Raw genomic sequence first — 13282 nt, forward strand, 5'->3', positions numbered from 1 at the left:
GTTACCTCCTACCACAGTGGGGATTATAGGAACTACAATTCAAGATGAGATTTAGGTGGGAGCACAGCCAAACTATATCACTGGGCGAGCAAAGAGGTAGGTAAATGTTACAGGTAATCAAGATTTTTTTTAAAGAGAAAGAAATAGAACCACAGGTGATCCAGATACTGTAATTAGCAGATAAGAACTTTAAAATGATTTGATTAATAGGTTAGAGAAGATAAAGCCAAAGATGAAACAAAATGGATGAAGACATGGAGTATACAAAAAAGAAGAAAAAATCAAATAGATGTTCTAGAGCTGAAGATGTGTAATGACATATCTGAAATTAAGAACTTATTGGACAAGTTTAATAGAAGACTAGATACAGTAGAAGATAGGATTAGTGAAATTAAAGGGCAATAAAGTATCCAGCAATAGCCCAGAGAGAAAAAAGAATGTAAAGAAGAGAACAGAGCTTAAGAGACAAATATGAAACAGTATAATTTACTGTTTGAAAGGTATAATTTACATGTTACTGGAGTCCCAGCAAGATTGGAGAGAAAGAGAATACGGCAGAGACAGTATTTTCAATGAAACTTTCTAAAATGAAAAGATCTGTTTATTCAAGAAGCTCAGAAAACTATAGCTGGAGAAGTACAGTGACAAACATAGGTGTTATTTTCTAGTTCACAGAGACTTTGTAGGAACTGTAGCAGTATTAAAAATGAAATTTTAAATAGCAAGGAATCACTCTTTGCTTTTTGAACTGTCAGCTCATTACTTCAGTCATTACCACTATTATTTACGAAGATGGGTCTAGTAGCAGGATGTCTTTGACCAGAAGTCGGCTTGGAGGATGCTTAACGGTACTTAGAAAGCATGAGAGTTATAATATGCAGCTACAACTTTTTGATGTCTTTAATATGAGAGAGGAAGGATAATATATAGTAAAATACAGTACACATTTTGGAAATCATTAAATATCTATTATGTTGGGTTTTTTCCTCCCTTTTTTATTCTACACTAGAACTTCATCATCGGGTGTCAGGTTCTGGCCCTCTCATAGCCTTTCCAAATAGATTTGATTTTGTGTTTCGAATATCCAGATTGCCTTATTACATAATGTATTCCGAGTTTGTTTGTTACGTAATTCTACTTTATATAGCCCAGTCAATAGAATGTACATCTAATACAGGATGAAGCACCATGTAAGATTCCTGGGAAAAACCTCAAAAATCTAAGCCTCGTGTTTTGTAAATTTGGTGCACTAATATAAGATAGCTTACATTTAAAACATGGGCTTAAGGCAGATTGCTCAAAACCTATGGGACTTTGTAAGTAAGCCCTAATAAAAATAATATTACTTCTAATAAAAATATTGGCACAGTAATTCTCCACTAGCATTTGCTCCTGGACTCACAATCAGTCCATCCTTTCAGCCATACGCCCTGGGCTCTTAATTCCTTCTTCAAGATGTAAGTCCTTCTTACCTCTGGCTTCTAATAATTTTATCAAGTTTATAAACATATGCTAAGGATAGCCCTTTTCAGAATTTTTTTTTTTTTTAAACACTCGGGGAAACGTCCTGTGGTTGCAATTTGCGATTTCCTGGTTAAGCTTAACATCATTGAAACAGTAGTGATTCTTGAAGCCCTAAGTCAGCTATTTCTTACACCGAAAGAAGGCACTTGGCAGGATTTTCCATTTTTAATCTGAGATTTTTCATTAACTACTAAGGCTTTCTCTTTAATATTTCAAAATCTTAACATGTTGGGAAAAGTTGTGATAAAACCAACTTCATTCTGAATCATTCTTTATTTACCAATTCTGTTTGTGCTCATTCACTTAAACATACATTGTAGCAGAACAGAGTATTTAATTTTGATATTTAGAAGTTAGCAATTTGATAAAAATGTTCTAAAATTGATTGTGGAAGTGGTTACACTGTGAATATACTAAAAATGCTCAATTGTATGCTATTGGTGAATTGTATTATGTGAATTATATCTTAATATAATTGTTATTTTAAAAAAGTTAGCAATTTGTCATTTCTTATAAAAATGAAGTTAAAACAAATTTGAAATTATGCTGCTAAAGTGATTGCACTCTTTTTTTCCTCTCATTAGGATCCTATTGTTAATTTTGAACTTCCAATTCATTTGGAGAAATGGTTTCCTCGTCATGTAATAAAGACCAAACGGGAAGATATTCGAGAGCTCATCTTGAAACTTCATTTACAGCAACAGAAGGGCAGCAGTAGCTAGTTAATCTGTACAAACATGACACAGATGTTCTCTAAGATTACTGGAAAGCCTCTTACTAGCATTTGTGTTAGCCAGCTCACAGAGAAGAAAATAACTTGCAGTAGTTTTATAATAAGTCATTGGAACATTATTTAAAATACATAGGATATATTATTAGAATTGTTGGGATCTTATAAATGGAGTGGGAATGGGGGTGATACAGATAAACTTATTAGATATAAATTAAAATTTTATAAATATTTCATATTTTTCTGAGTAAATATGCTTGGATTATGCAATAGCATATGTAATATGGAAATGTTTTGTAGATAATAAAACTTACATGATCTGTATGTACTTCCACATGACTGGGTGTTGAGGGGAGTGAAAGCCTCCCTGGTGCCAGCCCCAGTGCTTGTCAAATTTGTTGGCAAGTCACATCATATTGTAATTCTATTCTTTGCAGCTCAAGCATGCAGTATGAATACTGTGTATTTTTTAAAAAAGAATTTAGTATCAAGGCTTCAGAAAATGCCATTTATGGCATCCCTTCTGTATGTAACAAAAAGACATTCTTAATGTTAGGAAGATTATAAAAATTCGCTCTTTTAAAGTGCAGCTTATTATTCTCAATTGCTAAATGCGATTACTCTGCTCTCTTTTTTTTTCATTTCTTTTGATGTCATATGTGAGCATCCTATAATTTAGTTCATTTGTTCAGGGTAAAATCTGAAACAAAAAATTTTACCTGTGCAAAATAGTTTTTTAAAAATTATCCATGTAGCTCAACTTGAGGTACTGCTATATAAATATTCACTCTTACATTATCACGGAATTTATGTATAGTTTCTGTAATATAGAAGATAAAATTGATGTCCTCATAACTTTAACAAAGAAAACCCTCAGTCCTATTTATTAATGGTTAGAATTAAATATATAATTTTATAGCTCAATTTACCCAGTATTCATTTGCAAAGCCAGATTGCTCTTACTGCTTTTATATTTTTAAATTGTAGCTTTTAGAGACCTATGATCCTCATGGAACTTAATTTTTTATTAAATATTCAGGTAACAGTTCTGAATTCATGTGATAATGGTGGCATTGTGTATGATTAAGCACTTCAGAACTTTCTAATGTTATCAGGAGTATTTTGAGGGAGATATGATTATATTGTATTTTCTCAGATAAGAAAAATGTTTTTTAACAATATTATTTTAATCTGTTTTAAGCATCTCTTAGATTTACATTATAACTATGTAAAGCAGTGAAGCAAAGGCAATTTAAGATAAAGCTAGAAAGTCTGAACATTTTATTTCAAAATCATATGAATTGAGGTTGTCACTTAAGCCTCAGTATTCTTAGCTTTTGATTTTGTCGCTATCTTTGTATTATTAAAGATATTTGTCTTTTGGATATTTCATATAAAGATGGCTATAATTACATATTTCATTCCCAATTTGTGTGTGTTGGGGGGTACTTTTAAAGGTGACTATTGTTTTGTACATCTAATTTTGGGAAAGCAAGTCTATAAGTCATCTTGTGATTTCTTAATGTTTTTGTTTGTATGTTTTTCAAAGATACCACTGTCCTTTATCATGTTTTGAAGATTGTTTAAAATTCGTTTTCCTAAATTAATGTGCAAATAATGTTTTGAGGATATCAGTGTTTTATATTAAACATATTTCCAATTCATTAAATTGAGGTGTAATTTTTTTCCTCAAGAAACATGAGTTACTGTTAGAAATAAATTTCCAGTTGTATGCTGCTCTGTGTATATCGTGAAATTGATGCTTATATTAATTTTTCCTCATAGTTTAATAAGCATATAGTTTGAGTGTCATTTCAGTTCAGGGAAAGTATTTTAACATCTACTACTAGCAGGCATTTTGCTAGGCACAAAAAGTGAATGATAGCTTTTGTTCCTGAGTCATTTATGGACATGTGAACATTTTAAATATTTTCTGGTAAGAACAACCATAGAGTTGCTTTGGGAATGCAGGAGGGAGCTCAGCCTAGAGGGTGTGTGTGTGTGTGTGTGTGTGTGTGTGTGTGTGTGTGTGTGTGTGTTAGTGAGGCGGTAGAGAGACAGAGAGCTGTTAGTGAACAAAGCAAGCCTTCCTCGAGAAGATAATATTATTTTAAATTCACGGCTCCTAGGATGTTACCAAAAAAAAAAAAAAAAAGAAAAAAGAAAAAATTAGCCAGGCGTGGTGGCGGGCGCCTGTAGTCTCAGCTACCAGAGAGGCTGAGGCAGGAGAATGGCGTGAACGCGGGAGGTGGAGCTTGCGGTAAGCCAATATCGTGCCACTGCACCCCAAAAGAATGAGGAGATCCCTGGGCGACAGAGCGAGACTCCGTTTCAAAAAAAAAAAAAAAGTTATTTAAATCATATCCAATCACCTAATTAGGACTTTTAAAAAGTTTAATACCTTTTGAAATCAACTTATTTTATGCCAAGAGGAAAAATAGGTTTAGACTTGGCATATAGAACCCATCCTTAATCTTGTTCCAGCCTATATCCTATTCTCATCTTTCCATTGTCCTCTACTTTTGCAGTTGTATAAAAGTATTCGTTCATGCATTTAGGGTACTTCCCTCTGCAGTCTCTTGTAACTAAGCTTGTCCCTGTGGAAATTTGGAAACTTAGCCCATGCGTTGTTAAGAGGCACAGTTCTGTGTGTATGAGGCTTCTGTCTGCTTCTGTGGCCTGCTCCCACCCAGATAGTCTCTTCTGTTACAGCTTCGTGCATCGTTCTTGGGGGCTGGAAAAATCAGAGTCAGGGCTTCTATAAAGACTCCAGATGAAGATGTACTGTACTTGAAATTGTTATTATAACACTGTTTCCTGTGCCGTGTTTCTCTACAAAGTAAGCCTGGAGCCACGTTTTGGACTGTTGTCCCATGAGTGTGAATGTCACTTTGAACCCAAGACTACAGATGCTTGTGTGGAGTGGGGGTTGTGACATTGTACCTCCATACCTTTTCACCACTTCTTGTGAACTTTATTTTTTCAAAATTGAACTTAAGTGTTACCACCCCTACACCTACTCAAACAATAATTCATTCCCCCTCCTGCTCCCCTGTAGCAATTCGTATATACTTCTCTAATTACTGTTTTATATTACTTGTATACACGTTTTTCTCCTTAGACTGTAAGCTTCTCAGAGACTGGAAGCATTTTTCCATTTCTGGCATTAAGTGTCTTAGTAGCATATAGTAAACACTCAGAAAATATTGTTGAGTCAGTAATGACCCTTGACTGATTTGTAATTAAGTTTAGATGAAGGAATCTGTATTTGTTGTCTCTAAAGCACAGAGTTTTATGTTTAGTTTCTCATATGCTTATGATTTCTTGAAGCATAAAAGGTTCAAGGACCATCCTATGAGATTTTGAAATATTTCCTAAAAAGAATGTCCTTAAATAAAAGCTCAACAAATATATTTTTTGAGTAAACATTAGAGAGACAATCTGTTTCATCTGTAGGAAAAAAATCCAAAATTCTTGCTAAAACTTTGAAGGTATTCCATAATCAATCTCAACTTTTCAGCCTTCATTCCCAATCTATTTGCTGTATGCTCTTATCCTGCTCTAGCAAATATCTTCCTATTTTCTTTATAAAACAGTGTACTTTTCCACCTTATTGATCACTACCAGGGATTTCTTTCCTAACTCTTAGTTCTTCCCACTAACAATCCTCACTTTTGCCCACTGAAATACTGAAATGCCAAGTAGGCCATTCAAGGTGCAGCTGAAATACCCACCCCCTGCTTTGCCCCCACCCCCTTTCTTTTTCTAGTTGGAGTTACTCTTGCTTTCGGATTCCTATGACACAAACTTATAGCAGGCATCACCTGCTTTGTATCATAGATACAGTTATTCTAAGAATGATGCAGTTCAAAGTTACAAATAAATGTACACAATACAAATTCATTTTACAAAATGAATTTGTAAAATGGTGATTATATTTCGAAACAAATGAACCCATCTAATTTCTTATACTTCTTTTTTTGAAGTACAATTATACCAACTATATTTTATAGGACATAATATAATACATGTTTTAGAAGTTTTTATGTAAATTATTTGAAATATAAGTTAATGGAAAATTTATTTTGGAGCTTGAATAAAATAGAATTTCAAAGCTTGAAACATCTTTGGACTTTGTGAACACTTGTAATACAAAACAATTACTGTTTACAAAGTTTACTAGTAATACAAATACAAAGTTTACAGAGAACTTTCATATCTCTTAATTCTTGACAATGACCCTGTGATACAGGTAGAGATTATCACATGTAATTTCTTTGGTGAGTAAACCGGCTCGAAGAGCTTAGGTTATTTACCAAAATCAAATAGTAAGTGATAAAACCAGGATTTGAGCCCAGGTTTTCTGTCTAAATACAGGAATCTTTCTAGATTACTATGATTCTCAGTTTTTTTTAACTTTTTGGTCAAGGCCATCAAAAAGAATAATTTCCAACTAATATTTGTTACCTAAGAGTTGTCCCTTGTTCTGAATTGTCCTTATGAAGCTTTTCTTAAGATTAAACTTTGACTTAGCTAATAAAATTTTTGGCTTTTTTTCTCCTACCATACAATAAATTTGGCAAATAAGTTTCTTATAAACTTACCAGTATTTTGCAAATGCAACTATGCACATGTATTTAATGGTCATTTAGGTTTGTTAGCTTTTATAAAGGCTGAAAATGTGGTTTATTTGAGGCTGTATTGAAAAAATATACTTGAGCTTTTCCTAAAGCATAAAATAACATTGAGGGTGATTTAGCTAACACAATTAGTCAAGGATTCTGAAGAGAAATGTGGTTTAGATCTTTACAATATTCTTTTTTTTTTTTTAGAGGATTTTCCCAGAGATAACATGAAATAAAATATAATCTCATTGCTATTTGATAGTAAATCCTAGCTTCCACAGATATTCTGATGAATTGCTTTCTACTAGGTTTATTTGATTTAAAAAACTGTTCTAATATAGAGAATTTCATCTGCAGAGAAAATCTTTTCTTGGTTAAGAGTTCCTCATATACATAAACATACTGGGTCTCACATTTAATGGCAAAGTAAACAACAAAGTTATCACACAGCTATCATTTATATTAAGTGCTTAGTATGTTCTGGGCACTATTCTAAGAAATGTGAAGATCAAATTAGTTAATTAGTTAGTTTAATCCTCACATTAGCTCTACCATGAGTTTACTATTTCTATTCCATTTTATAGGAAAGGAAGGAGACAAAGTAAGTGATTTTTCTATCAAGGAAGGAAATTTGCAAGAGAGTAGTTTCAATACAAAAACTAAATTTGTATGTAGCTCTGTATTGAAGTAGGTAGGTATAGTCAGTCTGGACATTTTATGCTTATACATGTTAGTCCCTAGGAAAACCCAGAAAATGTGAATCTATCAGGTTCAACTGATAGATTCAGAAAAGGTGGAAAAATCAGTGAATTGTATGTGAAACACATTATTCTTAGTGGACTGCTTGTTAAAGGCAAGGAGAGTGTTAGTAAAGAGCTTAGCTAGATTAGAATAAAGAAATTGTCTCTCTCCATCTGTTCTAATTAGCTTATCTCACCAGCTTTTATAGCATGCTGGTTATTTCAGAAAAGAAGTGAGAGCTACTTTGAAAGGACAACCATTTTTCTTTACGCTAATTTATAATGGTTTTGAAGTGGTTGTTCATTCTCAAACATAGACTTTTAAATGTTAGGTCTTTCCTATAACTCGTTGTTATTGGAAGTTTCAAGGATTTGGACGCTCAGTTAAGGATTTTGTCCTCTCCTCATTCCTTTGGTTTTGGCCCAAATGATTATGTTTCCTCTTTTTGGGAAGATTTCTCTGGGTATTTTGATATTTATCCTGATAGGAGACTTTCCATCGTTAACAGGTATTTAAAAATCTGCATTTGTTTTTATCTTTCCATGTCTGTAGTATATGCTCTTCAAAAATAACATTATTTGATGTGATTGCTGCAAGAAATTGAATCAAATACTACTTTATTAATCTTTGATATTGCTTCATTTAAGCCGTTTTTTAAAATATCTCCAATAATTTTGGTTTTCCCTCCTCATTAGTAATTTCCGGTTTAGACCTTTTTTTATTTTGTTGAAATTGGATGTGTATTTACTTGGTTTTGATAACAATCTTGAATGAAAGGAGTGGGAGTTAAATGGAAAAAGACTGAATGCTTCACTCCTCTTTTCCTTAGATATGCCTGCCTGCCTATGGTTTGGGCATTGGCTTCTATATCTTAACGTAGCACAAGCGTCAGTTTTTCTTTAGTTGTTACCTTTTGTACTGTATCTTCATCATCAGAAGAGTTGACTATACTTTCATTCTGTAGCACAAACCTACTTATCTTTAGAGGAGATCCAAGAACCCAAGAGTGCAGTTTCTTTTCTCCTGCCTGAAGAATCAACAGACCTTTCTCTAGCTACCAAAAAGAAACAGCCTCTGGACCTCAAAGAAACTGAAAGACAGTTGTTACTCAGAAGGCGGAGATCTATTCTGTTTCCTAATGGAGTAAAAATCTGCCCAGATGAAAGTGTTACAGAGGCTGTGGCAAATCATGTGAAGTATTTTAAAGTCCGAGGTAAGCAAACATCCAAATCCTTCAGCTCCATAATGAAATTCAAACATAGTTTAATCATTTATTAGGTAACATTGTAAATTAAAGTTTATGATAATTTAGACAAGACTGAGCCAAAACTACCTTTCTACGGCTAAGAATATAGTGCTAATGTAACTTCAGAGAACAGTTCACATTAAGAGAGGAGGTATGTTTTTTTCCAGTGCCCTCCAACTAAGGCAATAGTAACATTTAATAGTGACATGCACTTAACCAAAGGAAGAACGTTCATGATTTGAGTTTGTAGCTTTTGGTGCGTTATGTAAGAAACTTTTTTCACATGAGGGCAGTCACAATAAGATGTCTTTCATTAATTTCAATAACATACTCAGAAAGGAAATGTCTTAAATCTTTTTAAGCACTTCAGAAATACCAGTTTATGTTTTGGACTACATTAATTTTAGTTTTTACTTCTTCTTTACAGTAAATGCCTAAGTACACTCACAAAATAGCTCTACCAAAGTATACTCACACGCTTGCCTATTTATTGATAGTTATTATATATACAAATATAATCAGTTTCTATATTTTATAGTTTAGATATTCTACAGATTCACACAGGTTGCTCTCCAGTTGGTACACATACAACTTTTTACATCTAAAGTGATGGCATTTCTGAAACTCACATTTTATTTTGTCTTTAACTAAACAGTATTCTTGATCTCATACTTTTTATGTAAGTCAATTCTGTTTCTCATATATTTACTAACATTGCTTAATTGACCTTAGTATGTTCCTTAGACATTTGAAGGATTCCCAAACTTTGCTTTTTACTGCTCAAGAACCAATAAAAAGCCATAATATGGATGTGATGTCAGTAAACAAGGTGGAGATAGATGATGAAGTGATTGTAAAATTAGGCTTTTAAATTCATGCATTTATTCATTAATTCATTCAACAAATGTTCATTGAACCCGAATTTTCCAGGCACTGGATTATATGAACCTTCTGTCTGAGCTGCTACTTTATCTTCTTTATTTTCCTCTTCCTGTCCTTCCCTTCTTCCCTTCTCATCAAAGTTTTAAAAACACAATAAAAATTTAATATAATACCAGCTATTACACATATTTATACATTTGATATTTTTGTTAAAGTAGTACAATGTATTATATTGGCAGCTCTTTTTTATGAGTGTATTTCTATTTCTTGATTGTATTTGGGAGCTATCAAACATTACTGTGCAATAAGCTTTCCTTTTGCTTTTTAAATGGAGATCCATAGACCTGGCATTTTGAATATAGGCCATATGCCAGAAATGGAAAATTCCAAAGACAGTGGGAAGAGAATAAAGGAACTGAAGGTGAATGAGAATGACAGTTAATTTATCAATATTTGATTTCTACCACCTGGATTTTTACTTTATATTATTATTATTTATTGTTACTATTTTTTGGAACAGACTCTCATTCTGTCGTCCAGGCTGGAGTGCAGTGGCATGATCTCAGCTCACTGCATCCTCCACTTCCTGGGTTCAAGTGATTCTCCTGCCTCAGCCTCCCGAGTAGCTGGGATTACAGGCACATGCCACCATGCCTAGGTTTTGTTTTGTTTTGTTTTGTTTTGTTTTGTATTTTTAGTAGACATGGTGTCTCACTGTACTTTATATTATTTTAAAATAAAAATATCTTGATATTTTGGGAACTGATTAAATAGTGAAGAGGAAATAACCAATCATGTAAGGGATTTGGTCATAACTTTTGATTGACTTGCTCTTGTTTTTATAAATTCAAGAGATACTGTTGAAAAAGGAGCTGACAAAAATGAAGATAAAGCATTCCTAGAATAATTGATTTTAAAATACAGATGCTATGAATAGGATCCTTGAAAAGGGATCTCATACAGCTAAGATGGTTGGCACACGACATCAAGATTATAGCTGAGAGAGCTGTTACTGGTCATGGTAAAGAGTAAATATTTCATTTGTTATGTTTTTAAAATTTGAGATAAATGAGTATTTCAACATAGGTCTCGCTTGATTTTGAAGAGATAATTGTATTATGCCCTTAACACCAAATGCTTGCAATTTAGAGGGAGGGAGTTATTCAACGTCCAACTAAGGATCTTAGCTCTTTCTACCAAGCCAATTCAGTCTAATGGTTTGCTCAATTTTTCCTTCATACAGAATTTGGTATTAATTGCTAGTTTTTGTAACAAATTTGAAAAGTGTTTCTAAGGAAGACACAACTGTATTTAACCTAATGTTTTGTAAAATTAAACAGCATACTAGGATGCCCCTCTCTTTTTTTTAAAAAAAATTCGTTGTTGGACTAAAATATAGCTTTATTGAGGTATATTTTAATGGAATATAGCCTGTGTATATTTAAAGTATACTATTTCGCCGGGCGCGGTGGCTCAAGCCTGTAATCCCAGCACTTTGGGAGGCCGAGGCGGGCGGATCACAAGGTCAGGAGATCGAGACCACAGTGAAACCCCGTCTCTACTAAAAATACAAAAAATTAGCCGGGCGCGGTGGCGGGCGCCTGTAGTTCCAGCTACTCAGGAGGCTGAGGCAGGAGAATGGCGGGAACCCGGGAGGCGGAGCTTGCAGTGAGCGGAGATCGCGCCACTGCACTCCAGCCTGGGCAACAGCCTGAGACTCCGTCTCAAAAAAAAAAAAAAAAAAAAAAAAAAAAAAAAAAAAGTATACTATTTCATTAGTTTTGACAAATTTACCGTTGAAACCATCTTATAGTTAAGATAATAAACCTATCAATAACTCTTAAATGTTTCTTTATGACCATTTATAATGCCCACCTCCCTCACTACCTCTCTTTACCCCAATACTGAGGCAACCATGAATTTGCTTTCTATCACTATGTATTAGTTTGCATTTTCTATATATATATATATATATATATATATATATATTCTTTTTGGTATATACTCTTTTTTTGATCTGGTTTCTTTTACTCAGTGTAATTATTTTGAAATTTATGCATGTTTTTTGTGTATCAATAGTTTGTTAGCTTTTATTGTTGGGTAGCATTCTATATTACGGATATACCACAATATGGGATATTTGGGTTGTTTTTAGTTATTACTGATTACAAGGAAAGAAATTATGATCATTTGGGTACAAGTTTTTCTGTGAACATATTTTCATTTCTATTGAGTAATAATAGTGGAACGTCTGGGTCACATGATAGGTATATGTTTAACTTTCCAGTAAATTGCCATGTCATGATAGGTATATGTTTAACTTTCCAGTAAATTGGCACGTTTTCCAATATGACTGTGTCACCAACAGTGTAGCAGGATCCCATTTTCCTCACATCCTCACAACACTTGATATAGTTGGTCTTTTTAACTTTAGCCATTGTAGTGGATGTATATCTTATTGTGGTTTTAATTTGCATTTTCTTAACCGCTTATGACTAACCGTTTTGAGCACATTTTTAACATAATTATTTGTCATTTATAGACTTTTTCTTTTTGTGAGGAGTCTATTTGAATATTTTGCCCATTAAAAAATGGGTTGCTTGTCTATTATTGAGTTGTAATAGTTCTTAATGTGTTCTAAATATAAGTTCTTTGTCAAACATATATTTTGCGTACATTTTTCTCGCCATCTGTAGCTTGCCTTTTCCATTTTCTTAATGATGTCTTTTAAGGAGCAGAAGTTTTAACACTTGATAAAGTCAAATTTATCAGGCTTTTTGGGGGAGCATCCTTTTAGTTTTTGATCTTAGTTTGCATAACCCAAGATCACAAAGTGTTTTCTTTCTCAGTCTTTTCCTGTAGAATTTTTACTGTAGTTTTTAGGTTCTAGATGTAGATCTGTGATCTGCTTTTATTTTTGATTATGACATATGGATCAAAGTTAATATTTTGTATATGTAGAGCTAATTGTTCCAATACCATTTGTTAAAAAAGATTATCCTTTCATGCCTTTGCACCTTTGTTGAAAATCATTGTTCATATACGGTGGATCCATTTCTGCACTCTTCATTCTGTTTCACTTATTTGTCTATTTTTATGCCAATACCATAGTGTCTTATTTACTGTAAGCTTTATTATAGGTCTTGAATCAGGTAGTGTAAGTCCTCCAACCTCTGTTCTTTTTTCAAATTTGTTTGGTTATGCAGTCTTCTGTATTCCATATAAATATTAGAATCAGCTTACCAATTTTTACAAAAGGGCTGCTGACTTTTTGATTGGGATTGTGTTTCATTCTATAGATCAATTTGGGGAGAATTGCCATCTTAACAATACAGATTGACTATTTCTCATCCAAAATGCTTGGGACCAGAAGTGTTGTGGGTTTCATATTTTCTTGGATTTGTGAATATTTGCATAGACATGAGATATCTTGAGAATGAGACTGAAATCTATACACAGAATTCATTTATGTTTCATATACACCTTATGCACTTATCTGAAGTAATTTTATACAATATTTTTGATAATTTTGTA

The 13282-nt window shown here is 33.1% G+C and overlaps 2 protein-coding genes across 9 annotated transcripts in view; both read left to right on the forward strand.

The window, feature by feature from the left end:
* SENP7 (SUMO specific peptidase 7) overlaps nt 1–3923 on the forward strand; it is a 204277-nt gene extending 200354 nt beyond the window's left edge. For all 8 annotated transcript variants that reach the window (XM_028844663.2, XM_015129622.3, XM_015129631.3 and 5 more), the window contains one exon: nt 2109–3923. In XM_028844663.2, the coding sequence (XP_028700496.2) occupies nt 2109–2246 (138 nt within the window). In that variant the 3' untranslated portion in view covers nt 2247–3923. The remainder of the gene's footprint in view (nt 1–2108) is intronic.
* A 4123-nt stretch (nt 3924–8046) lies between these two features.
* The window catches only part of IMPG2 (interphotoreceptor matrix proteoglycan 2), a 95783-nt gene continuing 90547 nt past the window's right edge, over nt 8047–13282 (forward strand). The window contains exons 1-2 of the mRNA XM_077994124.1: nt 8047–8128; nt 8606–8833. Of these exons, the coding sequence (XP_077850250.1) occupies nt 8047–8128; nt 8606–8833 (310 nt within the window). The remainder of the gene's footprint in view (nt 8129–8605; nt 8834–13282) is intronic.

Source organism: Macaca mulatta, chromosome 2, assembly GCF_049350105.2.
Source record: "Macaca mulatta isolate MMU2019108-1 chromosome 2, T2T-MMU8v2.0, whole genome shotgun sequence".
NCBI lineage: Eukaryota > Metazoa > Chordata > Mammalia > Primates > Cercopithecidae > Macaca > Macaca mulatta.